This window comes from Triticum aestivum, chromosome 6B (assembly GCF_018294505.1).
Source record: "Triticum aestivum cultivar Chinese Spring chromosome 6B, IWGSC CS RefSeq v2.1, whole genome shotgun sequence".
Taxonomy (NCBI): domain Eukaryota; kingdom Viridiplantae; phylum Streptophyta; class Magnoliopsida; order Poales; family Poaceae; genus Triticum; species Triticum aestivum.
The window spans coordinates 520433229-520458180 of NC_057810.1; the positions used below are offsets into that span (position 1 = coordinate 520433229).

General features: G+C 47.2%; 4 protein-coding genes across 9 annotated transcripts; 2 read left to right on the top strand and 2 right to left on the bottom strand.

Moving 5' to 3' along the window:
* Positions 1–775: 775 nt before the first annotated feature.
* Positions 776–4071, top strand: LOC123137769 (metal-nicotianamine transporter YSL2). Its single transcript, XM_044557613.1, has 7 exons — positions 776–1376; positions 1489–1661; positions 2022–2119; positions 2213–2347; positions 2438–2627; positions 2717–2831; positions 2918–4071. The coding sequence occupies exons 1-7, from the start codon at positions 995–997 to the stop codon at positions 3844–3846; spliced, it is 2022 nt and encodes a 673-aa protein (XP_044413548.1). The 5' UTR covers positions 776–994; the 3' UTR covers positions 3847–4071.
* A 1327-nt stretch (positions 4072–5398) lies between these two features.
* LOC123137771 (uncharacterized) lies at positions 5399–9484 on the bottom strand. 5 transcript variants are annotated; one of them, XM_044557616.1, is made up of 4 exons: positions 7626–9477; positions 7348–7435; positions 7167–7236; positions 5399–5872 (listed from the first exon to the last, which is right to left on the bottom strand). In XM_044557616.1, the coding sequence occupies exons 1-4, from the start codon at positions 7687–7689 to the stop codon at positions 5630–5632; spliced, it is 465 nt and encodes a 154-aa protein (XP_044413551.1). In that variant the 5' UTR covers positions 7690–9477; the 3' UTR covers positions 5399–5629. The 5 variants fall into 5 exon arrangements, 2 of the variants coding, with proteins under 2 accessions (XP_044413551.1, XP_044413552.1); XM_044557617.1 differs by having other exon boundaries at positions 7360–7435; positions 7626–9475; XR_006468494.1 differs by having other exon boundaries at positions 5399–5883; positions 7360–9484.
* A 5310-nt stretch (positions 9485–14794) lies between these two features.
* Positions 14795–15891, top strand: LOC123137773 (cytochrome b5). The gene is made up of 3 exons (XM_044557618.1): positions 14795–15084; positions 15214–15280; positions 15376–15891. The coding sequence occupies exons 1-3, from the start codon at positions 14998–15000 to the stop codon at positions 15648–15650; spliced, it is 429 nt and encodes a 142-aa protein (XP_044413553.1). The 5' UTR covers positions 14795–14997; the 3' UTR covers positions 15651–15891.
* A 1283-nt stretch (positions 15892–17174) lies between these two features.
* LOC123137770 (ATP-dependent zinc metalloprotease FTSH 7, chloroplastic) lies at positions 17175–24721 on the bottom strand. 2 transcript variants are annotated; one of them, XM_044557614.1, is made up of 13 exons: positions 23719–24721; positions 22428–22493; positions 22195–22353; positions 22010–22075; positions 21748–21933; positions 21580–21666; positions 21373–21486; positions 21174–21298; positions 20991–21099; positions 18407–18532; positions 18003–18323; positions 17801–17924; positions 17175–17673 (listed from the first exon to the last, which is right to left on the bottom strand). In XM_044557614.1, the coding sequence occupies exons 1-13, from the start codon at positions 24559–24561 to the stop codon at positions 17549–17551; spliced, it is 2451 nt and encodes an 816-aa protein (XP_044413549.1). In that variant the 5' UTR covers positions 24562–24721; the 3' UTR covers positions 17175–17548. The 2 variants fall into 2 exon arrangements, with proteins under 2 accessions (XP_044413549.1, XP_044413550.1); XM_044557615.1 differs by having other exon boundaries at positions 22195–22329; positions 23719–24716.
* Between the last annotated feature and the right edge of the window lie 231 nt (positions 24722–24952).

The following is a 24952-nucleotide window of genomic DNA, read 5'->3' on the forward strand; positions in this document are numbered from 1 at the left end:
ATCTTCCCGTGAGTCCTTGATCTTGATCGTACACATTTGCGTGTATGATTAGTGTACGATTGAATCGAGGGCGTCACATACACCATATTCGATACAGGGTTCGCGGTGTCACGCCGAAATTGGGGAAGAAATGCTGACGCGACAGCTTGAGGAGGAAGAAAGGTAGGGGAAGGATAGACTGAGTCTCGATACACTATTCTTGATTGCCCTCTCCACACTCCAGTCGCACCTTCTTGTATTGTTGGAGCGCTTACTCGCTGGGCTGGGCTAGGCCTTGTGACGTTGTTGGGCATCGCTATTCACCTGGGTTTCACGTTGTCTCTGCCTCTCGTCGGTTCGCCTCTTGACCTTGATCGCCTCTGATAGGTGCATAGTTGTGACAACATGTTTCTCACGAGCTCACTCAATGCACTCCTCTTCGGCACTAATCCATGGTCGAAATCTTTCTTGGATCCGCGATTTGAAGCATGGTGGTAGTCCATTTACTGTTGGACCATTTTTCTGGTTTGCGGAGATCGGGATGTTATACTTGTGCTTATTCCGCCACCTATCCAAACAAACAACTTGAGTTTAAGTACACCTTCAAATTGGTGGATTGGTGATGGCGGCGTCTTCGACATCGTTTCTCTGTTGAGAGCATTGCTTTATGAGAGATGGCTTGGAGATCCTAGTTGGTGTTTCTTCGGTGCTCGTCGCGGTTCTAGATTGTTCGTCAGGGCTCTATCTACGCCATCGTCGATGAGTCCAAGATGAAAACTTTTTCAGGATTCTCTGAGTCCCGCCGTCCACCTGCCAACTTTTCGAGTGGTTGGTGTGTCGGCGAGGAAAACTCTTTTGAAGTTATTGCTTTTTGGAGGTGACCGGCGTCGGTGTAGGACAAGCCTTTTTGCCTTGGAGTTTGTATTGCGGCATTCGTGTTGGAGTGGTGTTTGCTACTCATCGGCCCTGTGGTCAGAGCCTTCTGCCAGGCTGGTGCCGCCGTCGGACAGCCTCCATGGAAGTCACTCCCGCGCGGGGCGTGGCGACCGAGATTGAGCAGTGCGAGGCCGGCGGCGGCGTGGAGCCGGAGCCGGCGCCGGCCGCGTCCGCGCAGCACGAGGAGCGCGTGCCGCCGTGGCGCGTGCAGATAACGGCGCGGGGCCTGGTGGCGGCGCTGCTCATCGGCTTCGTCCTCACCGTCATCATCCTCAAGCTCGCGCTCTCCACGGGCATCATCCCCACGCTCAACGTCTCCGCCGCGCTGCTCGCCTTCCTCGCGCTCCGCGGGTGGACGCACGTGCTCGGGCGCCTCGGCGTCCCCTCCCGCCCCTTCACTCGTCAGGAGAACACCGTCGTCCAGACCTGCGCCGTCGCCTGCTACTCCATGGGGTTCGGCGGTGCGCTCGCGCCTCTCCTCCCGGCACCACGCCGTTTAGCATCCCAAGCCGAGTCTTTTCTTAATTAGTCGACGGCTGCATCTAGAACATGGGGAATATTGTGTGCGCGCAGGTGGGTTCGGGTCGTCGTTGCTGGCTCTGAACAAGAAGACGTACGAGCTTGCCGGGGTGAGCACGCCGGGCAACGCGCCGGCGAGCTATAAGGAGCCCGGGTTCGGGTGGATGGCCGGATTCCTATTAGCCATCAGCTTCGTGGGGCTCCTCAACTTGCTTCCGCTCAGAAAGGTGTGCTAAAATCGTTCAACGTATCATCAGCTCTGTCTCTGCAAATTCAGGATTTTCTTTCCCGGGTTCACAGTACCATGTGCTTTACATTCTACTCTAATTTTGTACTGCATGTCACATTTTCGTTAGCATTGACCAATGGTAAACTGAACTAAATTTGTAGAAATGAAAAGAGGAAACTCATAGTTTAAATGTGACAGACTTACACACACTTTCTCAAAATATGATGTTACAGGTTTGAAGGCATACATGTTTTTGTAAGATAAGGCGATAATTTTAATTGCTGTGATGAAGACATACATGTAAAAATTATGACCGTATATTTTTGTGTCTCCTCTGATGATTTGCATCCCATTTCAGGCTTTGGTCATAGATTACAAATTGACTTATCCAAGCGGGACTGCAACTGCTGTACTCATAAACGGATTCCATACCCCTCAGGGAGAAAAGAACGCAAAGTACAAGCCTCTTGTCCCACATATGCTGAAAAAATCATCATAGTCTTGACGATACATGGTGAATTCATGGCCTGACTTCATCTCTCATGTCAGAATGCAGGTCCGCGGATTCCTGAGGAGCTTCGGGATCAGCCTCATATGGAGCTTCTTCCAGTGGTTCTACACAGGTGGCCAGAGTTGTGGGTTTCTACAATTCCCTACTTTTGGTCTAAAGGCTTGGAAGCAAACGTATACCCTATGGGTTGCCCATTGCTCATCATTCTGTTTTCATGCTAATTTGTTAGTCAACTCCTAACTCTTGACCCTTTCGACTATCAGGTTCTTCTTTGATTTTAGTCTCACATATGTCGGCGCGGGGATGATCTGCTCACACCTTGTAAACCTATCCACACTTTTCGGTGCGGTACTTTCTTGGGGAATAATGTGGCCACTCATCAGCAAACAAAAGGGCATTTGGTACCCGGCAAATGTACCAGAAAGCAGCATGACTAGCTTGTTTGGTTACAAGGTTTGCTTGATAAATCACTTGGTCATTCCAAATGAATCTACACGACACCATGTACTTTCATACGACCTTTAATGTGCTTTTATGTGCAGTCCTTCATGTGTGTAGCTCTGATCATGGGGGATGGCCTCTATCACTTCATCAAACTCACAGGCATCACTGCTAAGAGTCTGCATGCACAATACAACCGTAAACATGTTAAGAGAGGTAAATATGCACTGCAAAATTAATTCCTTCCACATTTCCTCCACATTTTGTCACCAAATATTGAGCTAATGCTGAGTGAATTGCAGCGGCAAATGAGGATACAGTTTCATTTGATGATTTGCAGCGCAATGAGGTCTTCACCAGGGAATACATTCCAAACTGGCTAGCGTATGCCGGATATGCCTCATTAAGCATCATTGCTATAATTGTCATACCGATAATGTTCCAGCAGGCCAAGTGGTACTATGTCGTTGTAGCTTATGTGCTTGCTCCCGTGCTGGGGTTCTCCAATGCCTATGGAACTGGGCTCACTGACATGAGCATGAGCTATAATTATGGCAAGATTGCTCTCTTCATCTTTGCAGCCTGGGGAGGGAAGGATGATGGTGTCATTGCCGGCCTTGTTGGTTGTGCGATAGTGAAGCAGCTAGTGCAAGTCTCCGCAGATCTGATGCATGACTACAAGACGGGCCATCTGACACTGACATCACCGAGATCACTGCTTGTCGGGCAGGCCATTGGTACAGTCATGGGCTGCATCATCGCGCCGTCTACGTTTTTGCTCTTCTACAAAGCATTTGATATTGGAAACCCAGACGGATACTGGAAGGCTCCGTACGCGCTGATATACCGGAACATGGCCATTCTCGGCGTCGAGGGCTTCTCTGCACTGCCAAAGCGTTGCCTTGAACTGTCTGCTTCTTGCTTCGCATTTTCTGTGCTCGTGAACCTTGTCAGGGACTTCTCGCCACAAAAGTACCGGAAGTACGTTCCCCTTCCGATGGCGATGGCTGTGCCGTTCCTAGTTGGCGCCAACTTTGCCATTGACATGTGTGTGGGGAGCTTGGTAGTCTTCAGCTGGCACAAGATGAAGAAAAAGAAGGCTAAGCTGCTGGTGCCTGCAGTTGCCTCTGGTTTTATCTGTGGAGATGGTATATGGATGTTTCCTTCTTCCTTGCTTTCCCTTGCTAAGGTTAACCCGCCCATCTGCATGAAGTTCACACCGGGAAGCTAGAGAAACGGGCATTTCATGGATGGATATCACTGAGACACTAAATTTGATACTTGCACATATGTTTTTGATGTTCTTTTCTTTTTCACTGTGCTTCCATGATTGATGAGGTACTTCTTTTAGGTGCTCTGTTGGTGTATAAAACTAAAGCTATGTTTGTTACCAGACAAAGCATTGTTTGATTGTACTTGACATTTTATACTGTATATGTACGAATCATACCGTGGACAGTATTGTGAAAAGTAGTAATCTATGTGACTGAGAAGTCACTGAAGATAATCGGTCAGCAGTGGCGGAGCTAGACGTATTCTGCTGGGGGGCAATGACAAAATATGAGTGTTCGAAGGCGCCAAAGGCTAAAAAAGTTTTCATCTAAGTCCTCCTAAAAATAATTTGCCCCCAAGCTCAACACATAGCTTTGCTGTTGTCGTTCAGTCTCCTGACACCGTAAACCTTGAACAGCACTCTGTCCGTGTTTTGTCGGTCTCATGGTTTAGAAACGGTAAGCCCCCCAGAAAACACAGAAGATAGTCTTGGATTAATGGCCGTTACCAGCACTACGGTAGTGGTACCCATCACGGTTCCGTCCTGTCACCGATTTGCCACGTGTCGTGTTTAGTCGCTGGTTGATACTTTCATGGCATAGACCAATCGGACCACACCACGCCGCTCAAGAATGGTTTTATCGGACAAAGCAGAGCTTATAAGGATGACGATGACATCGATTATCAGATACAGTTGGTAGTGTTTCGATTAGTCTTGAGAGCCGATGAGAGACTTGCCATTCGTGTTCCTTCACCTCAGCAGTGTGCTTCTTACTGCGTCTGCGCTTCCTCTGTTTCGAAAGGAAATACTACTGGCTGGCAAGAGTCCGAAGCGCACGGAACTCCCGAAGCAGGCAAGGGCAAGCAGCCACTGAACTTCAGCTGGCAGCAGCAGCAGCGCAGTTGGATTCCTGCACTGCACGGAAAGGCCGCGTGTTTTTTGCGTTGCCCTGCCCGAGCCATCGCGTTGGAATGCGATCGTGTGCGGCTCTGTCGTTTGCTGGAGCTGCAGCCTGCAGGACCGCGGTAGTTGCAGCCATCTTCTTGCCAGTTGCCAGATACGTACTACTACTTTTGGCACGTTTACGTCCACTAGTAAGCGTGCACGTAACTTCATACCATGTTCTGCCTAAGATTTGTCATCATTGTATTCAATTTTAATTAAATATGAGGTATATTATTTCCAATCAAGAAATTATCAAGCTTATTTCCTTCTATTTGGTTCGTATGAACGGTTCATTACAGTAGCCACCAAAAAATAAAAAAAAATGATATGCAAGTCTGTGTGCAGAGGTAATGGAAATAAGTGGTTTCCAAATAAGCTGACCCAATGACATAATTCATCAAAGTTGTAAGATACAAACTTGTGCATCTAAGGAACACAAACATTGTCGTCATGACCTTTGACTTTTATGAAGGTACCATAGGCCAATGATCCTTGGTTATAAAGATGACAAAATACACATGAAAATATATATTATCATTTGAAACTTGCACTATGTAAACTGAATTTTATCTGAACTAAAAATTGACCGGAGTTTCAAGTTGTGCTACCATTGACTGAATTTTACCCATTGAAGGAAAAAAGTGGGACAATACTATATACCACGTTGTCTTACCATTGTGAAGCAATCATCTGTGGCATCACAGAAAATCCATCACTTCGATAAGGAGAAATAAAATCACAAAATATAAGTATGTAGTATTACTATGGCCATGAGCGTGAGGTGAGTCTTGAGCAGCTAGAAGCAAATAACGTGGTCCTGCCTGGCATCCTCGAAGACCATCCTCCTCCACTTGGCCAACCGCTCACCGTCCATGTCGTCGACATTGACCGAAGCTTCGCCTTCCGCACACCCAATCAACTCTGGCAGCCATGGAGGCGACGACGGCTTCTGCCTTGTATTTTGTGTGTGGTACCAAGTAGAGTTGCATTCTTCCCCATCCATAAAGGCAACCACATGTTGCGGTGAATAATGGCCACTCTGCAATAAAACTAAGCAATAATAGTTCAAACCGTGAACAAAAGAAGCATTAGGAATAATGTTGGTACCATGGCTAAAGATGTCAATCTGATGAACTAATTCACCATTTGATAGGTCGTAATCACTGGAAAAAAATAGCACGCTATAACGCCGCTAATAGCGCGCTATAGCGTGTAGAGAATTGTCTCGCTAAATAAATCAATGTACAATGTCTCGCTAATAGCACGTTATAGCACACTAATAGCGTATTTTCAGGAGCGACGCTATTTTCTGTAGCGCGCTAATTTTTTCCTTGGTCGTAATATCAACTGTCAAGAACCATCAACTAAATAGTCTTAAACAGTAAAACATAATCCTTCTGAACCGACTAACCTGAATACATTTTCTTAACTCTAAGATGAACATTAGATATAAGCTTGGGAAATGAATTGACTCTTCAAAATAAAAGCGACGTTGCCAATTATTGATATGACAAGCTTCTAGTTGATGTATACAACCAAAAATTCAAAACAATTTGGTTTAGCCTATTCTAAAGTATGCTAATAAAAGAGAAGACAAATTTCTATGTACACCAACAGAAGGTAGACATGTTTATTCCATTTGAGATTACTACAGGGATGGTCTTTACAATCATGTCTCCACTTGAGAACAGTAGTTTATAAGAAAAGAAGTATAATAAACAAATATATATTTAGTGAGTAAGCAATGCATTAGTACTGAATCAGTTAATAACAACATATAGTGAATGCTTGAAAATGCATGTGGACATAACTATTGACAGGAACAATTCCAATTTTATGGCTTAAAATCTAATAAAATAAAAACACTCTCTTTGCTTTGGCAAGATATTCCAGATATCCACTAAAATAATCATATATCGACTATAAGTCGCCTACACAGAAAAACATCTGGATAGCTATTAGAAAGAAAAAAGTAGTCTTGAAACACAAGGTAGCTTAGAACCACAAGCACTACAGATAGAAAATATTGAGCATTCACCTCTATATGTCGGGGAAAATGGAAGGGATGTATCTCATAGAATTTTGAATTTATATTTTTAGCAAAATTCAGTACAGGTCAAATTTAGTAGCTTCAGTAAAATATACGATTGATACACATAATTTTTGCTTGTGCTTACAAACAATACAAATTGGCAATGTATGTCAGACTGCAAGTACATTATAGACAGGTAGAAACATCTTACAGAGTTGTGTATATTAACAGGAGTTTAATTTGTGAAGCGTTTGTCAAGTGCCCAAGAAAATAACATGAAAATAGATCGAAGCACACATACCACCGAGGCTGGGTGGAATTTTGTCTGTGCTGAACGCGACCTTCGACGCACAATAGACTGTTTGAAGGACCTGAATATGTACAATATCCATAATACCTGAATCTTGTTAGAGATATATGGCATGCCTCTAAAGTATCAAAATGTGTTTCTTGACAGAAATACATTGAGATAGCACGCAGACCAGGAAACATACAACATACTATCACCCAATGCGATGTAGATGAGCGATGAGTTCACGGATCTTCTCGTCTGACGCTTTGATGTAGTTTCTGCACAATAACACATTCTCTGAAGAAATATTCTGCACAATAACACATTTTCTGAAGAAATATTCTGCACAATAGATTATAGTTCCTGCACGACAGCTAAAAAAATGCAGAGTAGCTCAAAACATCAGCACAACAACACATTCTCCACAATATCACTGCATATGTCGTGTGCATATATCAGACCAATGACCTTTTTTTGTTGCGAAGTGTATGAACCTTCTTTTCTTTGCAGAGTGCATCAAGTAGAACATCATCTTCCGTGTGCTTGTAATTGCCACTCGACTGTGCCCAATGAGAGACCAAAATACATATTTCTTTGAAAGTGCATCGATCACACAACACGCCAGCAGCAATGCATCAAACAACTCCACTTCTGAACAAGGCTGATGAGGCACGGACTACCAAGATGCTAATTCGTGCGCGTAGATGGCTCGATCTTTCACGACGATACTCGATCAACACCTCGTCTCCCTGTTCCTCCTCGTAACCTCCAAGAACAATTTTCACCTGTGTACAAAAATACACAAACGAAAATAATGACCCCCTCGGATCAGCACGTAGGCGTCGATGTGATGATCAACCCTCCGTTGCTAGTAAATTTTCACGATGGAAAAATCACAGATAATACACAAGATATGGTCGCCCGTAACTCGGACGTTTTTCTGTATATCTCATACCCGGAATAAAACTCAAAACTCCCCCCTTCACATCGGCCGAAGCCAGCCTTTATATGGCTCACGCTGCAACCAGCTCGGCCTATCTCTAAGGAAGAAAAAATACAAACGTGATCTGGTATATAACTAACCTCAAGTGCACTACCTAACAAAATATATCTACTCCTACCTGCTAGCTTAAAAAGGTAACAACCACGTGAAGGAAGGAAATGGCGTGATTAAATCCATGCAGACCTAAACGTGTAGCACTATGGTGCCAATCCTAATCCATCCAGGAGGTGTACGAAAATTAGGATGCACCTTGGCACGTACGGGTTCCTCCATAACCTCAGGTTTCTTGCCGTGATGAGCATATACTTCTTGGAAAGGATCTAACTTCTTTTTATTTATCAAACCAAATTGACATATTGGCTTTATGTATGGGCGTGGCTCACAAGGCTTCTGCTGATTGTTTTTCTCTCTATAAATCAATCTTGATTCTCTCATATTGCCTTGTGCAGGTGCACGTACAAGACTCGTAACACATCCATGCATCAATTTATAGTCCAAATAACCAGCTTGATGTGCGCCCATCTTCGCAGCACCAATACCTGGTCCGCATATCATACGTTTCTTGCCATCTCTGCCAGTGTGCAATATATTTGGACAATTCATAATTTTACCAGCATCCTTGATTAAACTCTCCTCGCTCGACTCAGTTGGTTCGAGTTTAGTAGCATCCGCGCTGGATAATATTCTAGACGCTGTAGTGTTCATATCAAAGGCCATGACTCAAGTATCAAACACCACACAAGCATCGATTCAACACACACATAGATCCATCATGAGCTATTCAACACATTCTGGAAACTACACATGTTTAACCGGCAGCACCAGGGAGCAGCAACAAACTACAACTGTGTAGAACATCTGACTCGTTCCCGGTGCACATACACACGCCTCCGCTGAATACGCAACTTAAACATTCTTAGCCCTGGGAAGATGGCTGGTTCTGCACTTCTGCCACAAAGGCCAGCTGACGCCGTGCCGACGCGAGACAAAATCGGAGATAGAGATTGTGGGGTAGACTCAGTCCATCACCCGTGTGTGCCCTTCCGCTTGTCGTCGACCTTGGGCCGCCGCACCCCCTTCGGCAACCGACCCCGCTCCCTCAACCGTTCTTGCCGCGCCTGCCCTACAGCGGCCGCTGGAGACAACAAATACATGAGGAGCACATTAAGCGAGGGACATGACAGAGGCAAGAGTGCTTATCTGAACCCGCTGTCGTGCTCTCGTGCAGAGACCTCCGTGCTATCGTGTGTTTATTGAATGTCCAATGCACAAACAACAGAAAGAAGGATTGAGAGGGAGAAAGATGGCATGGTCGCTACCTTCTAAGCACCGATGGATGGAGCGGCCCCTTTGCCGAGGAGATAGTGGTGGTGGAGGAGGGCGGACTGGCAGCAGGGAGCACTTCGACGGCGGTGAAAAGACCAGTGTGGATCTCGAACCGGCAGGGGCTCCGCGCCGCAGGCACACGTGTAGCGTTGTTCGCCGGCGGCCACGCCGCGTGCGTCCATGTCCCCAGCGGTGGCAGACAACATGACGCGCCACTGTAGGTCCATCATGGACGCGAACACCAGGTGGCCGACGATGGCCGGCCTCCACGGGCAGGCCGGACGCCGCGGAGCATGCCGAGGACAGCGTCCTGCAGCTGCGGCTGCAACACGTCCCCGTGAAGCCGTATGGACGACAACAAGTGTTCGACGTCCATCTCGGGCCGTGGCCGCGGAGGAGGCGGCGTTCACGACGATCGTGCCCAGCCAGTGTGTCATTAGCAAGCCGTACCGTTCGACGAGGCGCCCTAGGGATACGGGCGGCAGCTTGACTACGATGTCGAGGAGCTTGCCGATGATCGGAAGCGGACACGCCCCGGGACCCCAGGTGGAAGGTGGCATCGGGATTTAAAACAAATCTGCGCAATGTTTGGGCTGAAGGGCTGCATGCATAGCTCCGTTAATGTCTCAAGCTTTAATTGTTTTCCTTGCATACAGGGTCATCAGTTAATCACCATCAAGAAAATAAGGAAACTGCTCCAAATTTGCTCCTGGGATATAGTGATCGTTGGGTGTTGGGTCGGCTGGCATGACGTGCGAGGGCAGGTCTGCCGGCAGAACATTTCATCTCAACCGTTGAACTCACAGATGTAACGTGGGCAGTTGGATGTGATTTAGCTTGCTAGATCGGACGTTCGGGGTTTCTCTGTGTGCACTTCACGGTGTGTTCATAGGAAAACTCATGTTTGCTCTTTTAATAGTAGTAGAGAAACATTTTTTTATGAAACAAGGCAAAAGATTTGCCATTTTCATTGAATAAGGAGTATTAGGGGTTTGGCCAAAGGCCAAATACAACGTATCAATCTCGCGGCATGATATTACACAAATGTTTCGCACCGGCCAGACACCATAGCGCCATCTCGTCTTTGATTCTAGCTACTAAAACCCCAACAGGCACTGCGACATTACGAAATACCCTAGCATTTTGCTCTTTCCAAATTTCCCATGAGACGAGCAGCATAAGGCAGGTAAACGGTCGTCGAGATTGCGTCGTGTTGGAAGCGTTGGCGCTCCACCAATTCTTCACCGTGTCAACCATGGCCCAGTTCTGCGGGTAAATGTCATGAAGGCCAAGCCACGCTTTAATCATGTTCCATACTCTAACCGTGTAGCGGCATTTGAAAAGCAGATGAGCCGCCGATTCCTGGACTTGCTTGCACAGGGGCACATGTTGCAATTAGGCCACCCTCGCTTCTGAAGCCGGTCTGCCGTCCAGATTCTATTGTTGATGACTAGCCAAGCGAAAAACTTGCATTTTGGGGGGGGGGGGGCCAAGTTGTCCAAACAATTTGAGGCAAGTCCGAGTCGACTAAACCGAGAAACTGCGCACTGTAAGCCGTTGCTGCAGAATAGTGACCATCCTTGGTGAGCTTCCAAATGATGGAGTCAGGCATGTCAGGTATTAGCTGAACATGAGATAGCTTCTCCCATAGGTTGACGAACTCATGAAGATGGTCAACAGTCATGCCCTGAGAGGTCTTCACCTGAGACACCCAAAAATTGTTGAGGAGCGCTTTCTGGACCGAGCAATTCCTTCTTTGTGACAGCTCAAAAATTTTGGTGCAATGTCCTTGGGTCGCAAACCATCAAGCCAAGCAGACTCCCAAAAAATGGCACGTGTACCATCGCCCACGACGACTTTTGTGGAGGCCGCAAAGATGTCTCTATCCTGTCGGTCGCATGGCGTCCCTAATCCCACCCAAGGCTTGATCGGAGTAAGCCACTCACCCCAGAGCCAACGAATGCGCAGAGCAGATGCAAACTTTTTCAGATTGAGAATGCCAAGGCCCCCATGAAGTTTTGACTTGCACACTTGCTCCCAATTAATCTTGCATTTTCCTCCAGTGACTTTGTCACATCCAGCCCACAAGAATGCCCGTCGGAGAGCATCAATCTTGTTCATCACCTCAACTGGGAGGTTCAGCGTCGTCATATAATAGATAGCAATGGCCGTAAGCACGGATTTGACCAACACAACATGTCCTGGAGAGGCAACGTGTTTACCCATCCACGGTGTCAATTGGGCTGCGATCTTGTCTTCAAGCGGTTGATAGTGGATTCTTTTCAAATTCTTGACCGAGAGAGGTAGGCCCAAATACTTCATTGGGAAGGAGGTACGGCTGGCCGGGAAAGAGTGTAAGATGTCCACCAGGTCCAGGTTCTCACAACGAATAGGAGCAACCAAGCTTTTGGTACAGTTCGTGACCAAGCTAGTGACTTCCCCAAAACTCTTTAGGGTGCGGGCAAAGAACTCAACATCCGACTTGATGGGGGCAAGGAAAACAGCTGTGTCGTCCGCGTAGAGGGAGGCCCGAATTGACATAGCCTGACCATCGAGGGGATGGAGTTTTCCTTGGGCGGTGGCCTTCTGGAGGATTAGGTGTAGCGGATCAATCGCAAGCACGAATAGGAGAGGGGAAAGCAGATCCCCTTGCCTCAGACCACATCCGTGCTTGATGGGGGCCCCTGGAACCCCATTAAGGAGAATACGAGAGGACGCTGAAGAAAGCAAAGTCGAGATCCAGCCCCTGAACCTCGGAGGGAACCCAAGGTGGTTGAGCAAGTCGAGGAGGAAGTCCCATCTAACCGAGTCGAATGCTTTTTTGATGTCGAGTTTGAATAGGAGTGCCGGGGTCTTTTTGCGGTGCAGGCGTTTCGCTAGGTTGCGAACATACATGGAATTATCATGAATGCATCGTTTTTTATGAAAGTACTCTGAGCCTGCGAGACAAGGTCATTCATGTGTGGCGCAAGGCGGTTGGACATCACTTTGGAAATAATCTTGGCAATGAAATGGATAAGACTGATGGGGCGAAAATCTGTGATGTCATCAGCACCATCCTTCTTAGGGATCAAAGCAACATCTGCCGAATTCAACCAGTGGAAATGGGGTGCATGTAGATCAGAGAAATGATTGATGGCACACATAATGTCCGCCTTGATGATGCTCCAACATGCCTTAAAGAACGCACCGGAGAAACCATCCGGTCCAGGGGCTTTGTCTCCTCGCATGGAGAACACAGCAGCCTTCACCTCCTCCTCTGTGATGGCGTTGTCCAACTCATGAAGATCACAATCAGGGGTATGCAGAAGCCCCCAATTGAAGTCTATGTTACGCGAGGGGGGCTTTTTGGCAATGTTTTTGAAGTGTCGGTGCACGATGTCCTCTTTGTGAGCATGTTCTGTAGCCCAACCGTTATTGTTTTTCAGGCGTTGTATGAAGTTCTTCCTCCTTCTGTGGTTGACACGGAGATGGAAGTAGCGAGTGTTGGCATCTCCTACCTTAAGATTGGTAACTCTGGAATTTTGACGCTTTCTAGCCTTCTCCAGGACCGCCAAGCCAATGACCTTCCTCTTTAGTCTCTTTCTGAGGTCCCTCTCATCGGGAGAAAGTTCTCTACGTTCTTGTGCCATATCTAGGTGTAGGATGATTTCCAGGGCCATATGGAGTTGAATTCTAGAAGCAGCGAACAATTGTTTGCTCCAAGAACGCAGCCTCCTACTAGTTCTCTTAAGCTTATGGAAAAGCCGTTGATAGGGCTCACCATGGGGGGAATCCTCATTCCAGGAGTCACTAACAACCTGTTGGAACCCAGGCATCTTGATCCAGTGGTTCTCGAAACGAAATGATTTGGGTCTCTTCGGTCCAGATGCATTGGCAAGCAAGAGAGGGCAGTGATCCAAGAGCGAAGATGATAGGGCTTGGAGAATGTGAGTAGGGAAAACGACATCCCACTCTTCGTTACAGAAGAAACCATCAAGCTTGCTCATCGTTGGATCATTTTGCTCGTTACTCCAAGTGAATTTTCTATTCTGCAAGGGGATTTCCTTTAGCTCGCAGGAGTTGAGTGCGTTGCGGAATCTCACAAGACGAGAACGATTCACATTTGCACGGTTTTTATCTCTAGCCCTGTAGATTTGGTTGAAATCACCATTAACCAGCCACTTGGTTCCTACATGAGGCTTTTGAGAGTTTAGCTCAAGGAAGAAAGCATCTTTGAGATTGTTGCGAGTAGAGCCATAAACTGTAATAAGCTTGAAGGATTATGGTTGATTGCAGTTTTTCATGGAAACAGAGGCCGCGACAATGATCGTTCACGGTCTTCCTGGCGCGACCGTTTCTTTCGGAGCCGCTCTCACGCCCCCGTGCGTAGGGCTGATGATGACCGCCATGGTTCGCGTCGCGAGGAGCGTGGCGGGGACCTTGGCCGAGACGACAGGCGCCGCGCAGAAGGCAGCTCATGGGATCGCTCGGCTGGAGCTCGCAAGATGGTCTGTGGTCGCTCCCTGTCGCCTTCCCCACGCACTACCTCCAGCGACATCATCGAGATTACCCCTGTGAGCTCGGCTTTGGGATGGCTCTGCGGCACGGCTTCCAGAGTGTCCAAGGTGCAGCCGTCGCTCACCATGGACAGCATCAAGACCACTCTTGTTCAAGCTTCCTCCTCCGCGCCTGTGACTGCTATGGCTTCACCAACTCCCCCTGGCCTGGATGCTGCGCCTGATGACGCTCCTGAGGTCGCGCTCACGTCCAAACATTGCGTCTACGCGCCCATCGGCTGCCTGCATCTTTTTTTTTTTTTGCAGGGGGGCTGCCTGCATCACTACACTTTTTTGACGGGTGCCCGCACCATCATAGTACTACTTTGTTGGATCGCCCGTGAAAACACCCCTGACCATATACATCAAAGCAGACCGAGATCGATCGGTCGGTCTTCCCCTTCCCTTTTGAAGCGGGGTTGATCTGATCTGCTCTTGCCGCGTAAACCATGGGAATTAAGATAATGAAAAAGTGTGACCGTGTGCGCGCGGTAGAGTTAACGGTGACGAGCCATGAAATTACTGAGAGATTTTCCCATCACAGCGCTGATGACTTTGGTTGATTTCGATCGCCAGTCTTGTGCACCGGAGCCGAATTGTCTCCGCTAGAGACTTGCCGTGCTGCCAGGGTCAAACACCAAACGGCAGGTCATCCACACGTGACGAGACCGCACTGCGTCCGTCCAGGTCCAGCCCATCTATATTTTATTTTGACCCGGCGTCCAGTCCATCATCGCCCGCTCGTTTTGTCTATATCAGCCAGCAGCCGGCCCGAAACGGTGGGCAGCTCAAGCAGACACCGCCCGTGCAGTCCAACACGCACGGCTCGCGTATAAATACACTGCAGCAGGTGCCTGAACTGCTCGTCATTCACAAGTTCCCAGACCAAAGTACTCCATCCGGTTCCTTCGATCTGGTTCTGTTCGTTCCTGGAGGCTCGGCTTCCGAGGCAAGGAAGCACAGGCTGCTTGCGATGGCGGGGGGAGGGAAGGTGTACTCGTTCCAAGAGGTGCGGAAGCACAGCCAGCGCAAGGATTGCTGGCTCATCATCTCCGGCAAGGTCAGTTTGTCATAAACCCTTCTTGCATCTACCCATCACCACTCCACTGTAGACTTCAGATGAATTTTGTGTCGACGCACATGATTTGGGTCATCTGGCCGGCCATGCTTTACCTCTGCTCGCTGCCAGGTGTACGACGTGACGCCCTTCATGGAGGAGCACCCGGGCGGCGACGAGGTCCTGCTGGCGTGCACCGGTGAGCCCTCCCCTCCCCTTCTCTCGCGTGCTTTCGCAGATCGTTCTCCTTGTTGTGGCCGGGAGTGATTTGGCATGTCCTGGGCGGGCGTGCAGGCAAGGACGCGACGGCCGACTTCGAGGACATCGGCCACTCGGACGCCGCCAAGGAGCTGATGCCGCAGTACTGCATCGGGGAGGTCGACGCCGCCACCATCCCGGCCAAGCTCGCACACGCCGTCCTCCCCGCCAAGGGGGCAGCGGCGGCTCCGGCGCCACGCGCGAGCACGGGCCAGGGCGTCTGGCTAACGGTGCTGCAGCTCGCCCTGCCCCTCCTGCTGGTGGCCATGGCCTTCGCGCTTCAGAACTTCGCCAAAACCAAAACAGAGTAGATGAGGAGAAAGGACGGATACCGTCGCGGATACCGGCCTGCGGCCTCTTGGAAGTATCTGCACGTCCAACCAGTTGATGTCAACATCTCTACCGCTGCAATCGTTGTGGTTCCATCTCCCCTATGTGTACTGACGTAATTATTGGTGGAATTCATATACTCCCTCCGTCTAGGTGAACAAGTCATCTTAGGTTGTGCACCGTGACCAAAGAGAAAGGGAAAACGAGAGTACTTAATGTTCATTTGCTAATTAATAGCATTGCATGCAATGAACTAACCACTGCATGTCGTGTTTGGTAGTCTCAAGTCATTAAAACCATGCACACCCCACATCTTTTATTGGTTGATATGTCAAGAAACAAGAAACAAGGTAGAATTTAATGCACCGCGCCTAAGTGTTTTGAGAATATTTGATTTTCATAAGATGACTTACACACCTAGACGGAGGGAGTATCTATAATCGCCGAGTTTCAGACAAAAAGAAAATCTATAATCCTATATAACTGGGGCCTCTCAAAAGTCTGAGAACTATCTAGAAGACGGCAAACGAAAGGTAAGTGTGAGAATAGCAGCAGATGCCAGCGGTACAAATGATGCATGATATGTTGGTCGTTTGCTAATCTGTTCTCGCTACGCGTGACCTTTTGGAGGCTACATCTAAGTGGGGGAAAATGCGAGTATTTTGACATGTTATCTAAGAGCACTTCAGTTACAAATCTACTATAATCCTATATAGTGTGGGACTAACTCAAAACGTGAGCCGCTGGATGCACTATGCACTCAGTCCAATGGTGGAAAGTTGGCAAATCCTTACACTTCTGCCTTCTGACCATTGGATTGGATTGCTCTTTGCACTAGATTGTGCACGTGGAGTTCAGCCTCCGAGAAGCCAGCAATCTAGCTCCCTCCCTGAGTCCTAAATTTGAATCCGTACCCCTTATTCTTTGCTCAGCCATAACCTTTTTTTTAGCTGGGGCCGATCAAAAGTCAAGAACTATCTAGAAGACGCCAAACGAAAGGTAAGTGTGAGAATAGCAGCAGATGCCAGCGCCCAGCAGTACAAATGATGCATGCCATGTTGGTCGTTTGCTAATCTGTTTTCACTACCCTTGCCTTTTGGAATCTACATCTAATTAAAAAATAAGTGTTTTGACATGTTATCAGTGTTTTTTAAGAACACTTCAGTTACAAACTAACTATAGTCGTTCCACACACCAATCGCAATTTGTTTTTCTAGTACATATATCTTCCAGTTCCATGACCGATTCAACATGGACTGGCTAGACAGAAACCGGAGAATCTCCTATCAAAAAACCTCAGATGCCCATCACCAAGGGACTTCTTTCTATGAGAAGAAACAAAGCATTTCGGAGTTCAGAAAGCGCAGGGGGAAATATCATTTCGCATTAGTGCACCTCGTAAATGCTGAGAAGTGAACAATTCTGCTCAGCAAAATAACAGCCGACGCAGGTAGATGAATCAAGTAATGCAGATGGACAGTTCGAGTATACCGAGGCAAGGAATATTGTATGCAAACCGTATATGAATTATTTCTATTAATATTTGATGACATGTAACATGAACCTTTCACTGGGAGGGCTGAAAGAAAAGAATGTATGAAGAAAAAAGAATGTTCTTTTACATGTGCACCACCCGCCTAATCCCTATAACAACATTGTAGAGCAAAGGAGCAAACAGATGGACTTACAATATTGTGGAGGTTAGAACTCGATAATCACTTCTGGACTTCCTCGAGTCAAGGGCAACCGCGACCATATATATATACAGCATCACTTGGGCATGTGGACTTTCATTGAATCCCTCTGGATTTACAGAATTTTAGCGGTTGGCGCTAGGTTAAATTAATTAAGTCTAAAACTCCAATTTATACTCCTGATGCTAGGGGCCTACTTCCAGCTGAAGAACATGTTCTTGCTTTCCTGTAATAAAAGAGGTCAATTCTTCTGAGGCAACGACAGACTTAAGCCACTCTTGTAGTTCCTCGCCTTCAACCTTTTCATTCTCTGAAGGAGCATAGAGATGAGCAGTTAGACATACCACACATCAAATAATTTCAATTTCAGCCTTTGTGATGCATAGCTCATGAAGAAAAGTGCACCGTAAAAAACGTAAGATAATATGTCAAATTACCTTCTAAATATGCTCCAAGTCCTTCCAAAACTGCTGGATTAGCACGAATAACTGAAAGAGCAACTTCAAGTGCTGACTGTAGAAGTGCTTTTACTTCCCCTTGGACAAGATCAACCAGATGGCCCTGTCATTAGTTTTACAATGTGAGCTTAGTAGGCAGCTTAATAGTTCGATCTGCAATTGAAAGGACTTTGAGACAGACCTGGTCCCTTCCAAATGGAGAGCCTCCAGAATCATCTAGCCCACCATTTGACAATGTAGCTAGTGATATTGGGCCTATGCGCTGATTAAGACCATACTCTGCCACGGCTTTGTAAGCCATGTCAGTTGCACGCCTGATGTCATCAAGTGCCCCAGTAGAAACCCGTCCTGCTAGAACTATTTCCTCTGCTGCCCGCCCACCCAGAAGCGTTACCAGACGTCCACGCAGTTCATCAACAAAGAGCAAATATCTATCTTCTGTCGTGGGAGGAGTGTATGTAAAGCCTAATGCACCTCCTGACCTCGGCAGTATACTCAATTTCTGGGAAAATAAACAGTGAAAGAAAGTAAGACCAATTTATAATTATCCTGACTGTTCTTATCAATAATTGTTTCAATTCAAACCTCCACACGTGGCTGGCCTGGCAACAGATTTGCTACAGCAGTTCCCACAACTGCATGACCAACTTCATGCCGTGCAACAACAGCCTTTTCATTGCCCTTCAGCTTTACATGTTTTTTCTCTATGCCCTAAGAAATAGACTTCACAGTTAACATCACAGTAGCATAGAGAACTATAATGACTAATAACAGGAACATCTATCTCTCACGGCAATATCAAAATAGAGCAAAGAACAACAGCAAAGCCATGCCCTGAGGGCAGAAGTCATACAATAGAGATGATTAGTTTTGTACAGCTAGTATCCCTTAAGGAATAAGGATACGACTAGCAGTAGATGCAGTCATGCAGCATGATATGTGCATGTGACGTACATGGACAGGAAACCTGCTAGATTAGGAAAGGTCTTAAATCTTAATTATCTTTGGTACATGCTGAGTTTGTATTCAGATCCGACTTGTGGATCAAGTTGGTTGTCCTACATAAAGGACCTGTATGTCGTACATGTTTTGGCTAGGAAAACATTATTGTAAACACGCTGAATGCACAGGACAGAATGCTAGTTATGGGGAGGTTAGAGTTTTATGCTAAAAAGTGTACTGGAGAAGTTTAGTGCCAAGAACTAAACTAATGCTTTCCTTTAAGGAAACTGCAGAGACCCCTTAAACTGAGTCCACGGAGACTAGAACCCAGGTGGTGGGATTGCACCTCCACTCCCCCACCAAAGTGATATTTGGGTGCCACCAAATATATTTTCCTCCCAAAAAAATCTATCACGAAACCAGCATTGATGTGAAAGCATCTACAGCTGGGCGCCCCAAACCTGCCTCATACGCCGGGGCGGGCCACCCGGTCACTGACCGGTCACGATTTTTCGACCCAGACAGCCCCCTCAAACGGGCCACAAAAGCCCGGGCTGACCGGCACCCCTCATATCCAGCCCAAATATGGGGCGGATATGGGCACGCCCGCCACGTCGGACCCGACAGCCCGACCCCACCGCAAATTGCACCAAATCCACCCCCAAGACCTGCCGGATCCATTTGATATCTCCTCTCTTCCTCCTCCGCACCGTCCGTCTCGCAGCTCCGCCACGCGCCCGCTCCGCAGCCAATCCTAGCCTCTGCGCCGCCAGCTCCGGCAGAGCAGTCCTCTCTCCCGTCCTCGCCGCGGGGGACGTCGTCGCCGGCCAGGACGTCACCGCGGTACGGCCGGCAACTCTCTGGCTCCACCTTGCACTTGATGTGTTCGACACATTGTCCGACCGGATTTTTTGTGATTTTATTAGGAAAACGATGGATTCCGATGCTTCGTCTGACGAGGAGTATGAACCGACGGAGCTTGATCAAATGATACAAGATGAGTTCTTCGATTCCTCGGATTCGGACGAAGAAGTGGACATGATCATGCTCATGAGCATGCAAGAGGACATCAGGTGCACACGCAGCTACTGAATGATCTTGTGGAGCACCTGGAGAACAAGTTGAAATCCCAGAAGATCAAGATGTGGCTCAGCTTATGAACTTTCTGCAGATGCATCAGAATCTTCGAGATCATCAGGTGCACACGCAGCTACTGAATGATCTTGTGGAGCACATGTGGACCCACAATAGAAACCAAGGAGCTAATGCTTGAGTTGTGCACTTAAAATAAATTTTATGTAAATGCTATATATGCTCCATACAAACATTTGTTATTTACATGCGACATTGTCTTTTATGATCGACGTGCATGGATTTGAGAGTCCGGATTTGAGATATGTGAATGCTGGAAGGGAAATATGAGGGTCCGTCCGGATGCGCCCGCGGGCGTGGGCGCGTCTGCAGACATATAGGGGGTCAGATTTGCCAAGCCCGGCTGTAGATGCTCTGAATAGATACAAATTCACCATACATGAGTTAAGCATTTAACAGACAAAATGCACTGTTTGCTTGATTGCATACTCTAAGGGGGCAGTTTGCATATAAAAATCACTTCTGGACACAATTTTGAATATTCTTTACGTGTGTTATCATTAACTGCCGTTTTTAACCGAGACAGAACCCAAAAAGACCCGCAGGACTGGAAGAGCCTCTGGTCCTTAGTGCAGTTCCATGGCCAGGGGGAGCGCGGCCCTACCGGCTGCTGCTTTGGCCCTGTGGCCGGCGCTGGTAGAGAAGGGTAGGGGGGATTCAGGAGGAGAGAAGGAGATTAGGGATTCCAGAACTACTGAATTATTTCCTGAAGTCCTAGTACACACTCCTGCTCCTATATAGGAGATGATCAATTTTAACACAAGGAAAGTAAAGACTCAATCAGAAACAAACAGGAACACACCTCCACCCGGGATTCAATCCTGCACAAATACAACTTGGTCCTAAGTTGATTATAATCAGATTTTGGTTTAGTCCGACATTTGTACGGAACACCCCACATAACAAACACAGTTTTACAGATGGTGCACTTCATGTAATCCTCTGCGCATTGCACAGTTAAGGACTAAGATAGATATAACTTGAAGCTGAATACAATATAGTTGGGACTGCATACACATCATATTCTACTTTAATAAAGTAATAGAACGAGATTTGAGATAACAGAAAAACATACAGCTATAGAGCGCTCAACAGCGCTGATGAAGTCGATCTTTTCCACTATTTCTTTATTTGATCTACCAGCCAACAAAGCAGCTTCATTCACTAAATTAGCAAGGTCTGCCCTGCATAGGGTACACACAAGTCAAATGGAAAGTGGTACATGGTTAAAAAGATTAACTAGAAGAGAAATTGTTACCCTGTAAAACCAGTTGTCATTGCAGCAATGCCGCTGAGATCTACATCTTTACCAAGCGGAAGCTCTTTTCTGTTCGCATGAACTTTCAGGATAGATTCTCTTCCAAACTTATCGGGAGCTTCAACCTGTCATGAAAATGTATGTCACCCCTGCAAACTAAGAAGCAAGTTATACATTTGTGTTGAGAATAAAAGCTAACCGTGACTACACGGTCAAATCTCCCTGGGCGCCGAAGGGCAGGATCCAAAACATCTGCCCTGTTTGTTGCTCCAAGTACAATGACAGCTGAGTTGGTATCAAAACCATCCATTTCCTAAAAAAAGAGAAAATTAACAATGGCTAAACAAAGATTAGGGTGCCATTGAAGTAAAGACTGAAGAGGAAGAAACTATTGTCATTATCCTACCGTGAGCAGTTGATTTAGTGTCTGCTCACGCTCATCATTGCTGACGATACGGTACCGGCCATCACGACTTTTTGCCACGGCATCAATCTACAAAGAGCAGCCGAATGCAAAGGGTTAGCATGCATCTGAATAGAAAACAAGTAATTATATCCACAAATGCTAGATTACCTCATCAATAAAAATAATTGACGGTGATTCCTTTTTGGCCCTAGCAAATAGTTCACGTACTCGAGCTGCTCCCATGCCTACATATAGCTCCACAAATTCACTTGCAGAACAACTTATGAAAGGAACTTCCGCTTCCCCTGCTACAGCTTTAGCAAGGAGTGTCTTTCCAGTTCCTGGAAGGCCCACCTGTATAAATTGCACTGTAAGTAACAAATGCAATAACCAAGCAACACTCACTACTATAAATAAATGCAGAACTAACCAACAAGACACCTCGAGGAGGACGTGCACCAAGACGAATATATTTTTCTGGGTTCCTTAGGAACTCCTGAACATAATGAAAAGATAAAACCAGGTTATTTTCCTCCAATCAATAGATAGACCAGAACATCACTGCACATACTAGAATACAAGATTACCAGTAACAAGTCATCATAAAACCCATACCACAATTTCTTCCAACTCTTCTTTGGCCTCGTCAACTCCAGCCACATCAGCGAATGTAACTATATCGGCAGTTTCTGAAACTTTTGCCCCACCAGAGTTCAAATTCTTTCGATTCCTCAGCTGGCCTGTTGATTGCTGGTAATACACAAGAAATAATGTCTATAAAAAAATCAAATTTGAAGACCATATTCACCAGTTGACTGGGGTAGAAAAATATATACACACGTCAGTACCTGAGAAAAGCTTATTGGCAGTCGCTGAAGAACTACTGCAATTAATACAACATAAATAAGAGCCACCTGCACAATATAAGAGTGTAATTAGGGCCAAAAGCACAGGTTGAAGAGAGACTTGCACATTGCACACGTGGACATGAACACTGAAAGATGTAAACATACACAAACATCTTACAAGATTACCCCTTGCGCCTATCAACACGCATCGGTACAATATTTGGAGTCTGCGAAATTTCTATTTTGCGGATCAAATTAAGGATTGCATATTCCTGTATTAGGCTAGGTACATAAGTTCACATATCAAACTGGGGTTCAATTTATCTTTCTTTCATGTGAAGAAATCCATCACCAGCTCCATCCTGCTTATTATTAACTCGTTCAGATGTACTCCCTCCGTAAAGAAATATAAGAGCGTTTAGATCACTACTTTAGTGATCTAAACACTCTTATATTTCTTTACAAAGGGAGTAGTTCGGTAAAATCTTGAGTGTACAGTTACTAGGAAGCTAGATTAGAGTTTTTGTTACCTAGACTTTTGCTATGCTACAGTCGACACATGATTACTGAACACAATAGCATTCAAGTGTGGTGGCCCAGCAAGGGTAGAAAAAAACACCGAGGAAAATGCTTGTGAGTTGCGATTCTCAGCCTCAGTATTGTTAATTTGTACTATTTGTCAAACTGATATCAGAGCAGAATGGTGGAACTTAATTTTCTGCATAGGATTGGGAGAACGAAAGAATTAATGAAGTTATAGTTGCTAACAGGAAACAAAATCAAAGAGAAGCGTCTACTTCTACATTACTCTTGACAATAGTTTAACCTTCCTTTTGCACGTGAAAACAAGGAAATAGATGCACCAGGATTCAACTTTAGGGTAACCAAAACACCAAAGGATGCTAGATTGTTTAAGCATCTACAACGGTTGTAGGGTTGATTAAATATCTCTTGCGAGCATCTCTAAGTATTGACACATAACAAAACACTGATTTTTTTTCACCTTCATTGCCAGTACGTCACATCTAACTAGTTAACGTATATAAAATCTAGATTGCTGAAACAAACCATACTAAAGGAAATAACATTACAAATTATTCCTCCTTTTTTAAAACTAAACACCATCTCCAATTCTACAATTTCCGTTACCATATGTAGTAAATCATATTTCCCATGTTCCCTATTGACATGTCACTAATGACCTAAAATGCTATTACTGCAACAATTTTCAAGCAAAAATAATCAAACGTGTAAGGTGTAACACAGATAATTTTCAGCTGAAATGCCTTACCAAAGCTGAATTGAGCATGCCGCCGGACCTCCTATCTGGCGACCCAAACTCAACACTATTCTCCACCATCTTCTCATATGGAGTCTTAATGTCCACTGGCCGTGTCGTCGTGAAGACGATTCTCCTCGAAATGGCAGCATTATCAGCAACGCCATCTGCTTGTGTTTGTGGCTGCTCCACCACACTGGCCTCAACCTCGGGACGGAGCCGGAACATAACGTGCACCCCGTCCACCTCAACCTTTTTCACCTGGTCCTTATCAATGCTCGCCAGGAAGTCGCTGTAGGGGACGCTGATGTATGTGGTCTGCGGCCGGGGCTCTGAGCCAGGCAACGTGATCTCCGGCCGCAGCATGCGGAGGGCGAATATGGCAAACCCGAGCTGTAGCAGGAGGAACCCCATCTCCCGGCCCTGCACTATGGGCTCCCAAAACCATCGGCCAACACCGCCGCCCTTAGCCACCCGCCGGCGCCACTTGTTTTCCCCTCTCTTGGACGAAGAGGGCGGCGACGGCGGCGTCGCGGCCGCGCTGGGGGTGCTCGTGCCCGCGCTATCACTCCCTTGCTCCGCCGCCGCGTCGCGGTCGCCGTCCCCGGTGGACGAGGCCTCTCCCGACCCGGAGGCGCCGTCGCCGTCGCGCTCGACGTTGGCACGCGCCGCCGGCGGGCAGCGAATGCGGCGATGGATGAGGGCGAACCCGAGGCCCCGGGGCGGCACGGCAGACAGGCGGACCGACGCGGCGCTGCCTCTGTAAGCAGGTCGCCTGCGGAGGGGGCGGAGGAGCGACCGGGAGGGGGGCACGATGGGGAGCGAGACGAGGGTTTCGGCGGCGGCGGAGGCCATGGGAGAGGCAGGGGGGCGGGCCCCGAACCCTAGATTCGCGACCGGGAGGACGGGAGCAGGTCGAGGACCTCGCGTGGAGGAATCGGTGGGGAGGGGACGGAGTGAGGTGGGGAGATGAGGAACAGAGGAAGGCAGAGGACGAGACGAACCGAGACGGGGAGCGAAGGGTGTCGCCGTTACCTGCGTATCTCGCCGTCACGCCGGGCTGTTAATCCGGTTCGGGTAAATAACCTGCGGTCACCGAGAGGTGCACGTATTATTCACTGATGCGAGGGTCCCATTCGTGGGCCGCGTTCTCATGAGCCCATTCTCAGTGGAAAGCTGCGATGTTTCTTGGATTTCAGTGGCTTATCCGTTCCGTGGAGATATGGCACGGAGCCGGCGGAGAGGG

What these genes read in the sequence shown, in the direction of transcription:
- LOC123137769 (XM_044557613.1), top strand. Translation starts at nt 995, where the DNA reads ATGGAAGTCACTCCCGCGCGGGGCGTGGCGACCGAGATTGAGCAGTGC. An exon ending in ACTTGCTTCCGCTCAGAAAG is followed by an intron (nt 1,662 to 2,021) that starts GTGTGCTAAAAT and finishes ATCCCATTTCAG; the next exon opens with GCTTTGGTCATAGATTACAA. An exon ending in CTAGCTTGTTTGGTTACAAG is followed by an intron (nt 2,628 to 2,716) that starts GTTTGCTTGATA and finishes TTTTATGTGCAG; the next exon opens with TCCTTCATGTGTGTAGCTCT.
- LOC123137771 (XM_044557616.1), bottom strand. Translation starts at nt 7,689, where the DNA reads ATGATGTTCTACTTGATGCACTCTGCAAAGAAAAGAAGGTTCATACAC. An exon ending in ACACTTCGCAACAAAAAAAG is followed by an intron (nt 7,436 to 7,625) that starts GTCATTGGTCTG and finishes GTTATTGTGCAG; the next exon opens with AAACTACATCAAAGCGTCAG. An exon ending in AATTCCACCCAGCCTCGGTG is followed by an intron (nt 5,873 to 7,166) that starts GTATGTGTGCTT and finishes GTTTTATTGCAG; the next exon opens with AGTGGCCATTATTCACCGCA.
- LOC123137773 (XM_044557618.1), top strand. Translation starts at nt 14,998, where the DNA reads ATGGCGGGGGGAGGGAAGGTGTACTCGTTCCAAGAGGTGCGGAAGCAC. An exon ending in GGCTCATCATCTCCGGCAAG is followed by an intron (nt 15,085 to 15,213) that starts GTCAGTTTGTCA and finishes GCTCGCTGCCAG; the next exon opens with GTGTACGACGTGACGCCCTT. An exon ending in GGTCCTGCTGGCGTGCACCG is followed by an intron (nt 15,281 to 15,375) that starts GTGAGCCCTCCC and finishes GCGGGCGTGCAG; the next exon opens with GCAAGGACGCGACGGCCGAC.
- LOC123137770 (XM_044557614.1), bottom strand. Translation starts at nt 24,561, where the DNA reads ATGGCCTCCGCCGCCGCCGAAACCCTCGTCTCGCTCCCCATCGTGCCC. An exon ending in ATGACAACTGGTTTTACAGG is followed by an intron (nt 21,100 to 21,173) that starts GTAACAATTTCT and finishes TACCCTATGCAG; the next exon opens with GGCAGACCTTGCTAATTTAG. An exon ending in CTCCATTTGGAAGGGACCAG is followed by an intron (nt 17,925 to 18,002) that starts GTCTGTCTCAAA and finishes AACTAATGACAG; the next exon opens with GGCCATCTGGTTGATCTTGT.